The sequence below is a fragment of the Xiphophorus hellerii genome, chromosome 2 (genome assembly GCF_003331165.1).
Source record: "Xiphophorus hellerii strain 12219 chromosome 2, Xiphophorus_hellerii-4.1, whole genome shotgun sequence".
Lineage (NCBI taxonomy): Eukaryota > Metazoa > Chordata > Actinopteri > Cyprinodontiformes > Poeciliidae > Xiphophorus > Xiphophorus hellerii.
Genome location: NC_045673.1, coordinates 27,849,447 through 27,862,345, shown reverse-complemented (window position 1 = coordinate 27,862,345; position 12,899 = coordinate 27,849,447). Strand labels below are relative to the sequence as shown.

At 39.6% G+C, this 12,899-nt stretch overlaps 2 protein-coding genes across 4 annotated transcripts; one reads left to right on the top strand and one right to left on the bottom strand.

The window, feature by feature from the left end:
- The first annotated feature begins 545 nt into the window (after positions 1-545).
- slc25a44a (solute carrier family 25 member 44a) lies at positions 546-5,471 on the top strand. 3 transcript variants are annotated; one of them, XM_032545399.1, is made up of 5 exons: positions 546-601; positions 742-867; positions 1,574-2,269; positions 2,359-2,486; positions 3,297-3,488. In XM_032545399.1, exons 3-5 carry the CDS (start codon positions 1,636-1,638, stop codon positions 3,486-3,488), a joined length of 954 nt encoding a protein of 317 aa, XP_032401290.1. In that variant the 5' UTR covers positions 546-601; positions 742-867; positions 1,574-1,635. The 3 variants fall into 3 exon arrangements, with proteins under 3 accessions (XP_032401290.1, XP_032401298.1, XP_032401306.1); XM_032545407.1 differs by lacking the exon at positions 546-601 and having other exon boundaries at positions 608-867; positions 3,297-5,471; XM_032545415.1 differs by lacking the exon at positions 546-601 and having other exon boundaries at positions 608-846.
- A 694-nt stretch (positions 5,472-6,165) lies between these two features.
- skic8 (SKI8 subunit of superkiller complex) lies at positions 6,166-11,867 on the bottom strand. The gene is made up of 11 exons (XM_032545429.1): positions 11,739-11,867; positions 11,378-11,416; positions 11,267-11,294; positions 10,902-11,007; positions 10,257-10,429; positions 9,924-10,072; positions 8,240-8,333; positions 7,178-7,271; positions 6,985-7,077; positions 6,753-6,831; positions 6,166-6,385 (listed from the first exon to the last, which is right to left on the bottom strand). The coding sequence occupies exons 2-11, from the start codon at positions 11,387-11,389 to the stop codon at positions 6,296-6,298; spliced, it is 918 nt and encodes a 305-aa protein (XP_032401320.1). The 5' UTR covers positions 11,390-11,416; positions 11,739-11,867; the 3' UTR covers positions 6,166-6,295.
- Positions 11,868-12,899: the final 1,032 nt, after the last annotated feature.

The following is a 12,899-nucleotide window of genomic DNA, read 5'->3' as shown; positions in this document are numbered from 1 at the left end:
AAAGCAAGAGTCAAAATTTTGAAAGGGTGGCTCGTAGTATTGCCTAGTATCTGATAATAATGAGACAGGGTGTTGTTATTATTTTGTATTTTTATAATTATGATTCAGCTATATCATAACTATTAAGTAGAAAATTAGGATAAATTATAGCTACAAGGTTCATAAGTGAAAACTATAACAATATTGCTAAATAATTACGGACAACTAAGTCATAATAAAGCCAAGCCACAAATATGAGATTCAAATCGCATCAGTGTCAGAAATGACTTGAAGCGATCATTAATAGCACTGTGACTTTAAAAAAGTGTTGTCATGTGACGTCAACTGTGTTGCTTTCAATGCACTTCGGATTGTTGGTTCGAGGAATGTTTGTGTAACTGACGAAAGAAACACTAGTATTTATTATTATTATTCAACAAATTTTACATGTATGTATAAATTTTTATCTATGTTTTTGCTTATTTATACCTTGTTACGTATCAGTTTTCATTGGTCAAAATCTGTAATGTTATTTCGTGACACCCTTGTGATGTACTTTATTAGAATTTTTACCCGATCATGAATGCATCATCTTCCTTCAATTGTACAAACGACTGGCAAAGTAAATATTTCAGTCCTATAAATCGGAGTAGAATGCTTTTCAACCCTGTTTTTTAATTAACTTTAAAGTAGATAACGATTTATAGATGTCTTGATAAAGCTTAGACCCTTGACCTTTTACCTTTGACTGTGTTTGTTCAGAGCAGTAATGGACGGAAGACATGACCCTCCATTATGTTGCAGCAGCGCAGGCCGTTCGAGTGTAAATAAACAACTTCGATACCCAAACGACAGTGGTCGAGGACGGTGAGCTTAATGATTATTCGGGTACGTTCGGTCGGTGTGTTTAGGTAACATTAATTTGAGTTTCTTCGATAGGAAAGCCCCATGGCAGTTTGTTGTTGCTAAAGCAGCTCGAGTATACTACGCGCTGTGACTTGCACGTGCTTCCTCTTCCAACAAAACATCATTAAGTTATTGACTATAACTGATCAAACGTTTAAAAGCTAGTTGCTCATCCAGTGTTGAATATTATTTTACTCCCAATTTGTCAGCAGCCGAATATGTGCTTAAACTTCCCCTCCTGTGGTCTCTGTTCCCCTTACAGACCCAACTGACTAACAAGTATGTTTCACAAGCCATGTCAGTTCCGGGTTTATAAACCCTGTGGTAATACAGCTTTACTTCTCTTGCCCATTGTGTGAAGTGTTTTAGATATTTAATGAACGCCATTAATAACTTTGTCTCACTGTTACTAATCCGTAGAGGAATGTGTGTTTTTGTAGTACCTTGCAAAAGTACTCGCACTCATAACTTAACATTTGGTCATGTTAAAACCACACATTTAAACGTGTCTATTATCAATTTTCAGGCATAGGCCATCACAAGCAGACAAATGTTTTCACCATAGAGGGCAAAACAATGAGCAGAAAATGAAATGAATAAATAATTAGTACTGGTTTTTCTGGTTTTCATATTGATCTGGTGTTCTAGTTGTCCTCTGTCATTAACTTAATGCTTCCGTCTGATGCAGGTATAATGGAAGCAGCAGCGTTTAGGACTGCAGCGCTTTGGCTTTAGTGCCTGACCGGCACCATGCAGCAGAAAGGTGCCATCCAGATTATCGAATGGGAGGACCTGGACAAGAGGAAATTCTACTCATTGGGTGTGTTTATGACGTTGACCACCCGGGCCACAGTCTACCCAGCCAGCCTAATCCGGACCCGGCTGCAGGTGCAGAAAGGGAAGGCCGTGTACTCGGGCACCTTTGACGCCTTCTGCAAGATCCTGCGAATGGAGGGCGTGAGGGGCCTCTACCGAGGCTTCATGATCAACACCTTCACTCTGGTGTCAGGACAGGCGTACATCACCACCTACGAACTGGTGCGCAAGTACGTGTCCCACTACTCTCCCAGCAACACGGTCAAGTCCGTGGTGGCGGGAGGGGCAGCGTCGCTGGTGGCTCAGACCATCACCGTGCCCATTGATGTGGTGTCCCAGCACCTGATGATGCAAGGACAGGGGGAACATCACTCCCGCTTCAAGGTGAAGCCAAAAATGATGCTCGCCACATCTAAACGCAAACCTACTTTTGGACAATCGCGGGAAATAACGGTGCAGATATTTGCAGCCGATGGTTTCAGGGGATTTTATAGGGGTTATGTGGCATCCCTGCTCACGTACATCCCCAACAGTGCCCTCTGGTGGCCTTTTTACCACTTTTATGCAGGTAAATCAATGCCACCTTTACTTTGTTTTGTCAGCATGTCTTTTTGTATAACTTGGCCTTACAATGTATAATGTCGTTTGCATTTTTAGAAAAATTATCTTTAATGGCACCAAGTGGATGTCCCCACCTGATTCTGCAGGCTGTGGCAGGACCAATGGCAGCGGCAACTGCCTCCACCATCACAAACCCTATGGATGTTGTTCGTGCAAGAGTTCAGGTAAGAAAAGCTGGAGCCTTTTGAAGGAGGTTGTCATTGTTTACTCTTCAAACTTTAATTTGATGATCTCCTAGCTGTTGAAGTGAGGCTGCACACAAACATGAGCTGTCTGAGGCCTTCAGAAAGAAGATTGTAGCAGTTTATGTGCCTGGTAGGGTCACAGATGAGTTTGTTATCAGGTATCCCACTGTAGGATGTTCAAAACAACTGGTAAGATGCCAATGACTGCCCGGTCAAAGTTCACCCTTGGAGCAGACCAGTATCACAGTGGTAAGAAGTTTCTAGTATCTGGTCACTAGTCACAAATCTTCAAGGACTTTTGATCTCTGTTGCTGTACAAAGAGCCCTGCCATGGGAAACGTAACATTCAGGACAGAGACGGGTTCTGTGTTACAAGGATGAACTGTGTCACAAGATCTAATGTTAAATCTTCATATTAACCTCAGAACCAAAGTGAAAGACATTGTGAAGTTTCAAACTGAAGTCTGTGAAAGTTGTAATCCACAGAGAAAAGGCCGTTCAGCAAGGAGGAAACCATGAGTCCAAAAGTAACATAAAACAGCAGTTTAAAGTATCTAATCACACTCGTGGACAATGAGCCTAAGGTTTGGGAGCATTGTGTCTTACAATACGCAGATGATCTATATATAGTTTTAGCTGATTATAACAATATACAAATCATTTAATCTTCCGCACTCCAAATGTAACAAACTGTTGAGTTTATTTATACAAAGTTGTTGTTTATTTTCCCTGGTAACATAAGGTTTAAAAAAAGCTAACCATGCATCACCATCATCATCCTTCTCTAAGGTGGAGGGCCGAACATCCGTCATAGAGACGTTCAAGCAGCTGCTGGCAGAGGAGGGCATCTGGGTGATGACCAAAGGGCTGTCAGCTCGCGTCATTTCCTCCATGCCCACGTCGGTGCTCATCGTGGTTGGATACGAGACCCTGAAGAGGCTGAGTCTGCGCGCAGAGCTGATTGAGACCAGACACTGGTGAAAGACAACAAGGCGTAAGCAGGGTGGGGGACCAGGACTGTCTGTCATCATTCTCCAGCTGCACAGAGGCAGTGACCCAGATCTGTCTGATGCGCTTTAGATCGGTGCGGCTTTAAACGCAGGAATAAGGGGAATTCAACATTAGACGCAGCCGTTAGCAACTGGAAGGTTGATGAAACAACCATATTGTTCTCGCTGTCCTGTGATTTGCTGTATTATTTGTGAATGATGCACATTGAAATGCGTAACAGGTACTTGTTCCTCGTTCGTGTTGCTGTAGATAAAATGAAGCTAGGTGATGGACGAAAAGAACAGATTGGAAAAATTCAAGTTTTAATCTAGAATATGGGTTTTCAGAGTCTGGTAGCTAGCTTATCAAAGAGCAAATGGACATCTGTGCTCTTCCATCTACTTTATTGTAGATTTTATTTTTGTAAAAGTTTTACTTGATGTTCCATTCATATAAGTTTCTCTGGTCTTGTGGGGTTTACCCGCATTAGCTATGATGCTTTGGTTACCTTGTCATTTACAGTCCTATAAGTATGAGCTACCTTTTTTATTATAACCATAGTTCATTCAGCCTTGGTCATCTAACTTTGGCGTTGGGCCTTACATGATGTCAAAGTCGACAAGGTCTGTTAGCTAGCAACTCTGGACAGACAATACTATGGCAGTGGAGCATCCTCAAGTCCATTCAGACAAATCTAGATTTTAAATAATCATGGTCACACTTCCTTCCTCATTTTATTTTCCTTGGCCCAGACTATCTCGTCCCTCACCATATCTTTATGTACTTAAAAAAAAAAAAATCGATCCATTTTGTCTCTGGCATAGGTTTGGTGAAGTTAAATATTTTGAATTACTGTTTGTTTGTTTTTTTTTCCCCTCATTTTGCCACCCCTTAAAGAACTCTAGCGCTCCCTAGGGGATATGCGCAGCCAACACTTTGAAAAGCCCTGATCTAGAGAGGTTGCGTTAGGTCAACTGAAACTGTAATAGCTTTGGTGGTGTAAAAACCAATTTTGCCTTTATCCTGTTGTACTCTACTGTACAAATAACATTTTAATGTCTGCAGATCTTTCCCTAACTGAGGTGTTACGGGGGGTTTGGTTCTTTGGTCCGCAAGTGTTTTGTGGACTTTAAGGTATTTTCTGAGGGCTGTCCAGTCCATGGACAGAAAGGTATCCGGTTTGAGAACCTGTGGTCTCATCTTTGCTTTTGGAGATGGTGTGGTTCTGTGGGCATCCTCAACTCCTGTAAGTCAAAAGCCATGGTAACCACCTGAGAGAATGGTGGAGTCCTCATCTCAGATCGACGGTCAGTATCTATCAAGGGGCCTTGTCTGCAGAATACTTGGTACTACTCTTTTTATAAAAACATTAATCTATTACATGATTAATATGTGTAATTCTGAAGATTAATACCCTTTAGGCACCTTGATTATATTGTGTGTCACTGCCTTTAATGTGTTCACTTCAACGAAGAGTAAACCACATTAATTTGAGCTCGATTGTATCACTTCAGTGGTAACCAGGGTCCTCAAATTGATTCCAAACATTTATATTTGAACTCTTAAAAAAGTGTGGAAGTGAACACTATTTAATTTTTTTTTGTATGTAAAATATCTCCTGGTGAGAAATTTGATTTTAAAAAGACTGCAACTCAAACCGTGCTGCCACGGTTCCATAAAACAAAGATGGCAGCAACACACCAGCACACACACCCTGATTTACTAACCTGCCTTCAAAATTGACATTACAGTGTATTCAGATTTACTGCCATCCCACAGCGGACATTTTGTGTTTTGTTCTTTTTTTTTTTTTTAAAGTAATGTTTGTGGACACTTCTGTCCAGGTCAAGTACAGTGTTTCTGTGAATAAGAGTCTCTTAGTATTTCTGTGACACATTAAATGAATGTGTAAAAACTTGTGTTACATCAACATGTCCGGAGCTCCAGTTGAATAAAAATTGTATAAATTTTGTATTTTTTTTTTTAAAAACGTCTTAAATCAGGGGCTGCAGTACATGTGATAGTCCTTAAGAGGGAGCACTTTATGCTTGAGATCAAGCTGCTGTAATCCTGCATCTTAAATTAGAATATCATACATTTTATTTATTTTAGTGGTTTGATTCAAAAAGGTTAAACTTATTGATGGATTAAACATGAACTGATTTCATTTAATTCTGATTATGATCAAAATTATATTTCTCAGAAAATTAGAACATTTTAAAACCACCAATGTTGACGACTACTTACTTTACACTTGTCCAGCAGATAGTGCTGACAAAGGATATTAATGAAAAGTTGAGTGGAAGAAAAACTGAAAACAAAATGTGCACAATAGGGATGCACACAGTCTTGAGACGATTGTGACACAATAGCCTTTTAAGATTTTGTCAAGTTGTGAACCCTTATCTAAGTAAAAATAGCAATTTTTACAACTGTGTTTGGTATTTTAAGCCCAAACCTATTCAGACCCAGGAAATAATAAAAGCAAAAAGTTCAACAGTCTTTTTGATACAGTATAAAACCGATTCATCTGCAGTACTGAAACTGTTGATTTGTGAAAAGTAACATTTCAAAGTCTAGTTCGTCTTTCACATTTCAGGCCATGTAGGTAGATGTCTGTAAATAAATCTCTAATAGGTTCAACTAACAGCAATACAACAGAAACAAATTACCAAAAAAAGAGTCTTTTATTATTTGGCCTAATTTAGCCAGTGCATAAACATCAACACATTTACTACCCCAAATCCGCCCTCTAAGTATCAATGGAAACTTTTTCCTCCTCCTGCTACTGCTCTTTATCACAACGGGCAGTCGTAGATGTGGATGGCGCGGTCGTCGCCGGCCGAGACGATCTTTGAGCCTTTGCTGTTGTACTTCACGCACCACACCTTGGGACGACAGAGATGTTGCAAGTACGGTAGCAAAAAAAAAAGAAAAAGCTCAGTGAACAGAAGAGCAGATCAAACTCTCCAAACGTCTCTGCAGCCTCAGTTCTAATGAAAGCTGGCAGGAATTTTGTGAGACAAATCAACAAAAAAGTAGATTCGCAAGTAGATTGAAGTTTGGGTTTTGACTGAGCCGTTTTAATTGATTCACATGCTTCAATCTAAACCATTGCTGATCTGGCTGTAGATGGGAAGATGAAGCGCCGCACTAGTCTCACAACAGAAGTGCCAAAAATTTTTAGAAAATCCAGCAGCATGATGCTGCCAGATAAGATAAATATCAAAAAACTAGAAGAGTCAGGTTCCTCACCTGGTCTTGATGGTCAAAGAAAGTGTTGATACAAGCTCTGGTGCTGGCGTCCCAAACTTTCACGCTCTTGTCAGACGAGCTGAGGGGAGCGGAAGAAAGAAGGTTTTTACGTTTTGACAGCGGAATGGATTCACACCAACACGAAGAATAAGAAACTAGAGGAGAAAACACGTCACATCATATTGTAACAACAACATATTGAAGTGTGGAAGAGCTGCTTTTAGTGTTCCACCTGGAGACAAAGTGGGTGTGATCCGGAGAGAATGCCACATTAAGAACCCAGGACCCATGGCCGCTCAGCGTGCCGGCAAGGTTGGCATGTTGTCTGAGGAACAGATAAAGAACTGCTACTTTTTCCACAATTTGTCCATAAATCACTAAATTATGATTGATCAAAGCGATAATGCACAGTAAGTGCCACTTACACGTCGTATATTTTGATATATCCGTCGTCGGAGGCTGTGACCAGCAGCTGGGAGTCCGGGGAGAAGGTGAGGGATCTGATGGGCATGGCGTGACCTGCGGACAAGAAAACACACAGAATATCAAACTCCTCGTCTGGACAGTACTAAGTCTAAATGTGCTATTCAAGTCAGGATTCCTGAACACTTATTAGTTCACAATTTTACTCTTTTCCAGACAAATTTCAAGAGTTCAGGAGGGTTTTTTTATTGTGTTTTGGATATTTGACACAAAAAGTCAGCTTTAACTCTTAAGAGGCAAAGCACAATGTTTCAGCTTATATTAGCTTCATTATCTGTAAATTTTGTAATTGTCAAATGGGGATTAGAGTAATATTTAAAAGATGAAAGACAAGAAAAAGAAACGTCTAGAAAAAATTTGAGCATATTTCCACACTTGTCCAGAACAGGAAACTGGTTAAGTAAAGTTCCAGACTTTTCCAGACTGTTTGCATGGATCTCTGTTGTTTTTAGTCAACTTTTAAAGTATAAATACAAGGAGCTCACTATTGGTGTATTTCTACAGTGGTCCGACAATGTATGTGCAGAATAAATATACGTATGTATGGAGAGATGCTACACAGATTTTTAATTTTTTTCTTGTCAAAAGTCCAGAGTTTTCTAAACTCAAATTTCCAGATTTCCCAGTCGTTTTCAGGCCATCTCAAGGTGGACACATCACTAAGCATTAATAGAAAAGTGAGAAAAGTGAAACATTATGGCAAAATCTGAGAATCTGTTGCATTATAATCTAAATCAAACTGCTAAATGTTTTATTTTCAGAATTGTATTTAAACAAAATCGAAATTAAAACCTTAAAGGAAATAACTTGGGCTTTTTCCTGCCTCTAATAGATGACCTGCTTAATCCTAATGCTGGAAAATTGAAAACCAAACACACTGATAAAGGTCTAACCCATCATTAAAAACCATCTAAAATGCTCGATTTGTCTGGCTTTAAATCGAAGGGTTATTCCTGAAAAAAAAAAGGTATTTTTTCTTCATATAAATCCGTAAATTAGCCGACCTTCAAGTGTGTGGAGTAGCTTCCCGGTGGCGATGTCGAAGATGTTGATGATCCCATCGATCGCGCCGCTGGCTAAATACTTTCCATCGGGGCTCTGAGGAGCAAGAAGGAAATGTGAAATGGAGCCAAAATGGCCGCCACAGTGCTGTGAGGAAGTTCTGGGACACTTTCAGATTTCTCCTGTTTTTGCTTTTTATGTCACATGTAAATATTTCAGAGAATCAAGCTCATTTTAAGCAGAGTAAAAATGAAAGCCCCACATGTTCACATGCTATCTCAAGCATGTGAACATAAGCTTGAAATAGATTTGAGTGATTTACTGAAATGTAGGTTTTTGAAGGTACCGTATTTTCCGCACTATAAGGCGCACCACATTATGAGGCGCACCTTCAATGAATGGCCTATTTTAAAACTTTTTTTCATATATAAGGTGCACCGCATTATAAGGCGCATAGAATAGACACTACAGTAGAGGCTGGGGTTACGTTATGCATCCATTAGATGGAACTGCGCTAAAGGGAATGTCAACAAAATAGTCAAACTTTATTAATAGATTACAAACCAGCGTTCTGAAAACTCCGTTCATTCCCAAAATGAATAAACAGCTGTTTTATAATTTTTCCCAAGGTAAAGTCAGTGACGTGGTATTTTTGTGACACAGTTTATCTTTTAACAACAGCAAGGTATAACATGTAGTGGAGGGGAACTTTTCCTCGATTCAATAAACACGTAAAAAACAGTCTGATACTGTTACGGTAAATCAAAGGTTAGTGCAATCACAATATATATCCACTTCCGCACCATTGATTCGTTCATGTTAAATTCTCTCTTGCTGCTCTATTCCCGTGTTCTACTGCGTGACTGATCACCTTGAGCTTAAACTCTGCGTCATAAGCGTGTCTCTTAATAGGAGCCATTTTGGGGTCTTTACACAAAACCCAGCGTGCACCGCGCGCTTCTTCTTCTACGGGGGAAAATGAAGTCGGCGGCTGCTTATCGTAGTTGTGAGACCTGTTGTGGCTCAACATTGGTCCATATATAAGGCGCACTGGATTATAAGGCGCACTGTCGGCTTTTGAGAAAATTGAAGGTTTTTAGGTGCGCCTTATAGTGCGGAAAATATGGTACATTGTTTTTTGAAAAATCTGGATTTTTTTCCAACTAGAGAAGTTTTTCTCTCATTAAAGTGACTTTTTCTCTCGTAATTTTAGGACATTATTTTTCTAATGACAAATAATATTTTCCGCTAATATTATGGCATTCTCAATTATTTATTCTCCACTGTAGAACTCATAGAAGGAATGGTTGAAATAAAATTCACATTTTTAAGATATTTTTTGTAACTTTTTTTTTCAAAAAGAAAACAAGAAAAAAAAAGTAAAATCAGACAACATATGGTCCTTCAGGAAAGTTCTCGGTCCTGAGGTCTCCTCCCTGTGGGACGCCCCACAAAACTCCAAAGAGAGGCGGCTGATCAGATGCCTGAAACATCTGAACTGACGCATTTCTTTGTTGCCAAAATTTGCTTGATGATTGAAAAAAAGAGTGGAAAAAAAAAAGCAAAAACAAGGTACAAACACTTTCAAAGCGTTAAAACAAAATGGCGACTTACACGGAAAGGAGTCACAACGGTAAATAAAAACTCAGACTAGATCTGAAAAGAAAACAAGCAACTGATTCTCACGTAAGCTATACTGAGGATGAATTTTCCTCTGGTGTCCAGGGAATATTCCTTCTTGCCGCTTTCCACACCGAAGATGTTCACTTTTCCAAGATGGCTGCCTGTGGCGATGTACTTAGAGTCTGGAGAGAAGGCGACTGTCCACGCATCGACTATAAGAGCGACAGAAAATGGGTAAGAGGATACGAAGTGTTTACCTCTGGAAAACAAAATCTGTGTTTGTGCATTGTAAAAAAAAAAGAAAGAAAAAAAAAGAGCTACATCATGTTCTTAAGTCACTGGGCAATCTCAGTCCAGGTGAGATACAAAAGCAAGGCGAGAATAAGCTCCTCCCACCTGGTCCGGCGTCCATGGACTTGATCTGTTTCCCCGACTCCAGGTCCCACAGGCGGATATGTGCGTCCAGGGAGCTGGAGGCAGCGATGGCTCCGTGGTGACTGATGTCCACAGAGACCACGCCCAGCTGGTGGCCCTCCAGGGTCCACTGCAGCTCCAGCTTCTCGTCTGACCTGCAGGAACAGAGAGATACGCGAGCTACTTCCAGGCCTAGTCAAAGCCTAAGATTTATCAGCTGGCTTTCACATGGATTCAATTATTATTTTACCAGGAAATTCGATAGGATGTGAAATTTCAGCTTCATTTGAAGATGTGGAATAAGCAAAACTTTGACAAAGCTAATATCTCTGAACCGGTTCCATTAATTCTGGAGTCCTAAACCATTAGATAAGGTCTTTTTCAAGTGAAACTGGAACAGCAGCTGTACTGGTGTCCAGCAGAGAAATAACAGACAAATCAGATCTTTTAAGATAACATCACTGTAAGTAGGAGGGAAGATGGCAAAGCATAGAATGGAGAAAGGATTGTAGAGAGGCTGAAAAGAAGAATGGAAGAAAGTGAAGCAGGAAGGATGTAAAGAAACAACAAATAAAAAAAACAAAACAAAAAAAACATCAGTGCTGAAAAAGATGAAGAAATTCACACCATTTCCAGACTTTGACCAAATCATCTAGTGAACCGGTGATGATAGTTTCCGAGCCGTCTGCTTCGCTTTTGCCCCATGCTGCTGTCCAGATGGCATCGTCATGAGCTGAAGGGAAACAAGGGAGATAAGAAGAGAAATCCCAGCTCATACCAAGCTCCCTCAGCTCAAACTCAGATCCCGACACTCCTAGTTCCACTTCTCTGTCCACATGAACAGTACCAAATATCACCACCATGCGCTTTGTCATTCAACTGCAACCCAAGTTAAATTATTCCACAGAGATAGATTAGGACTCTCATTTGAAACCATTAAATAATGTGGAACTCTAAAAACAGCTGTGGTGTTCGTGAACCATGCTACTCACCATGTTCTTGCTTGAACAGAATGCTGTACTGAAATTAAAGCACAAAACCAAAGTCAACCTCTGTCTAAATATCACCACAACGAACAAGAACTAATATAATTTACTCATTACCTGAGTACTCATTGCTTTTGGTCCTGGAAGTATTTCCCCCTGTATTCAAAATAATGCAGGGTTTTTTTTTTAACTGCCATTTTTAAGTTAACACTGTTGTTTTTAAATGCATAGAGCTGTTTGCTGTCTTAGCGTTGATTTTGAAAAGAGAATTTCTAAATAGCAACTTTGTTTTGTTGCCGCGAATATATACAAAGGAAGCAATGGTAGTAGCTAGCCCAAGCTAGTTGTCTCTAGCTCGCTGGTGTTGCAAACAAAATTGCGGCTGCGTCACACCGGTGACGCTAGCAGCACGCGCCGGATTGCAAGCGACATTGTAGGTAAAGAGAAAAGATAATGACGACGAAAAGCGCTCACTTACCTTCAAAACCCCAAACTTTATATTAGAAATTTGGTCCTCACTGATTTACATGTGAAACTGCATCATGACAACATTTGATGTAACTTCCGCCCTCGGACTTCCTTGGCTTTTGTTAATAGGGTTTGAGAAAAGTCAAATAGCCTCGCTATCGCCCCCACAGATGCGGCAAAGAGGGGTATTACAAAAGAGGTGTTGGTCTTTGTTATCAGAAAGGCAACTGTAAATGACAACATTTGAAACTGAACGCAATTACAACACAAAGTGAAAAGATAATAGAGAAAGAGGGGTTACATGGCAAGTGCTTGAAAACAAAATAAAGGAATGAGTTTGGTCAACTCCTTTTCATCTTAAAACATGGACATATATCCAACTCTGGAAAAAATTAAGAGACCACTATGGTCTCTCATGGTTCTTCCACCAAATATCGATTCCTGAACTCTCCCAGAGTTAAAACATTAGTATTGTTGTTTCTAAATGAATATGAACTTGTTTTCTTTGCATTATTTGGGGTCCGAAAGCACTGCAACCTTTTCGTTATTTTGACCAGTTCTCATTTTTTGCAAATAAATAAAAAAAATTTGCTTGGAAATTTGGAGACATGTTGTCAGTAGTTCATAGAATAAAAGAACAATGTTTATTTTACTCAAACATATACCTATAAAGAGTAAAATCAGAGAAGCTGATCATTTTAAATGGTTTTGAATATTTAATTTCCCTTTGGAATTGATAAAGTATTTTTAAATTGAATTGAACTGAATTATCTGAACCGTTCCTTTGTAGCTCTGGCTGGCCAATGTCCTGCAGAGTTTTGCAGATTGGTTAAGAAGTTTGTTTTGCTCTTATCTGACAATAGTATCTTCTTCTACTGTACATGTTTGCTGTGTCCACTACGTGTCTTTATTAACTTCTAGAGTACAAGAGAAGAGAAGTACAAGAGAAGTATTATTCCAAGGAGAATTATGTAATAACCTCAACCAAAGAAAACTGTGGATCATTAGCCATTAACCAAACATCAAAGTGATTCTCCTGGCATCTTGGAGCTAATCAGACAAAAAAACAGAAGTTCTTTTTGTACCACGCAAATAGCAAAGAATTTAGATTTTTTTTTTTTTTTTATGTAGACCCTAAAAGCACATTAGTTTGAGCTGTGACGGTACTGCA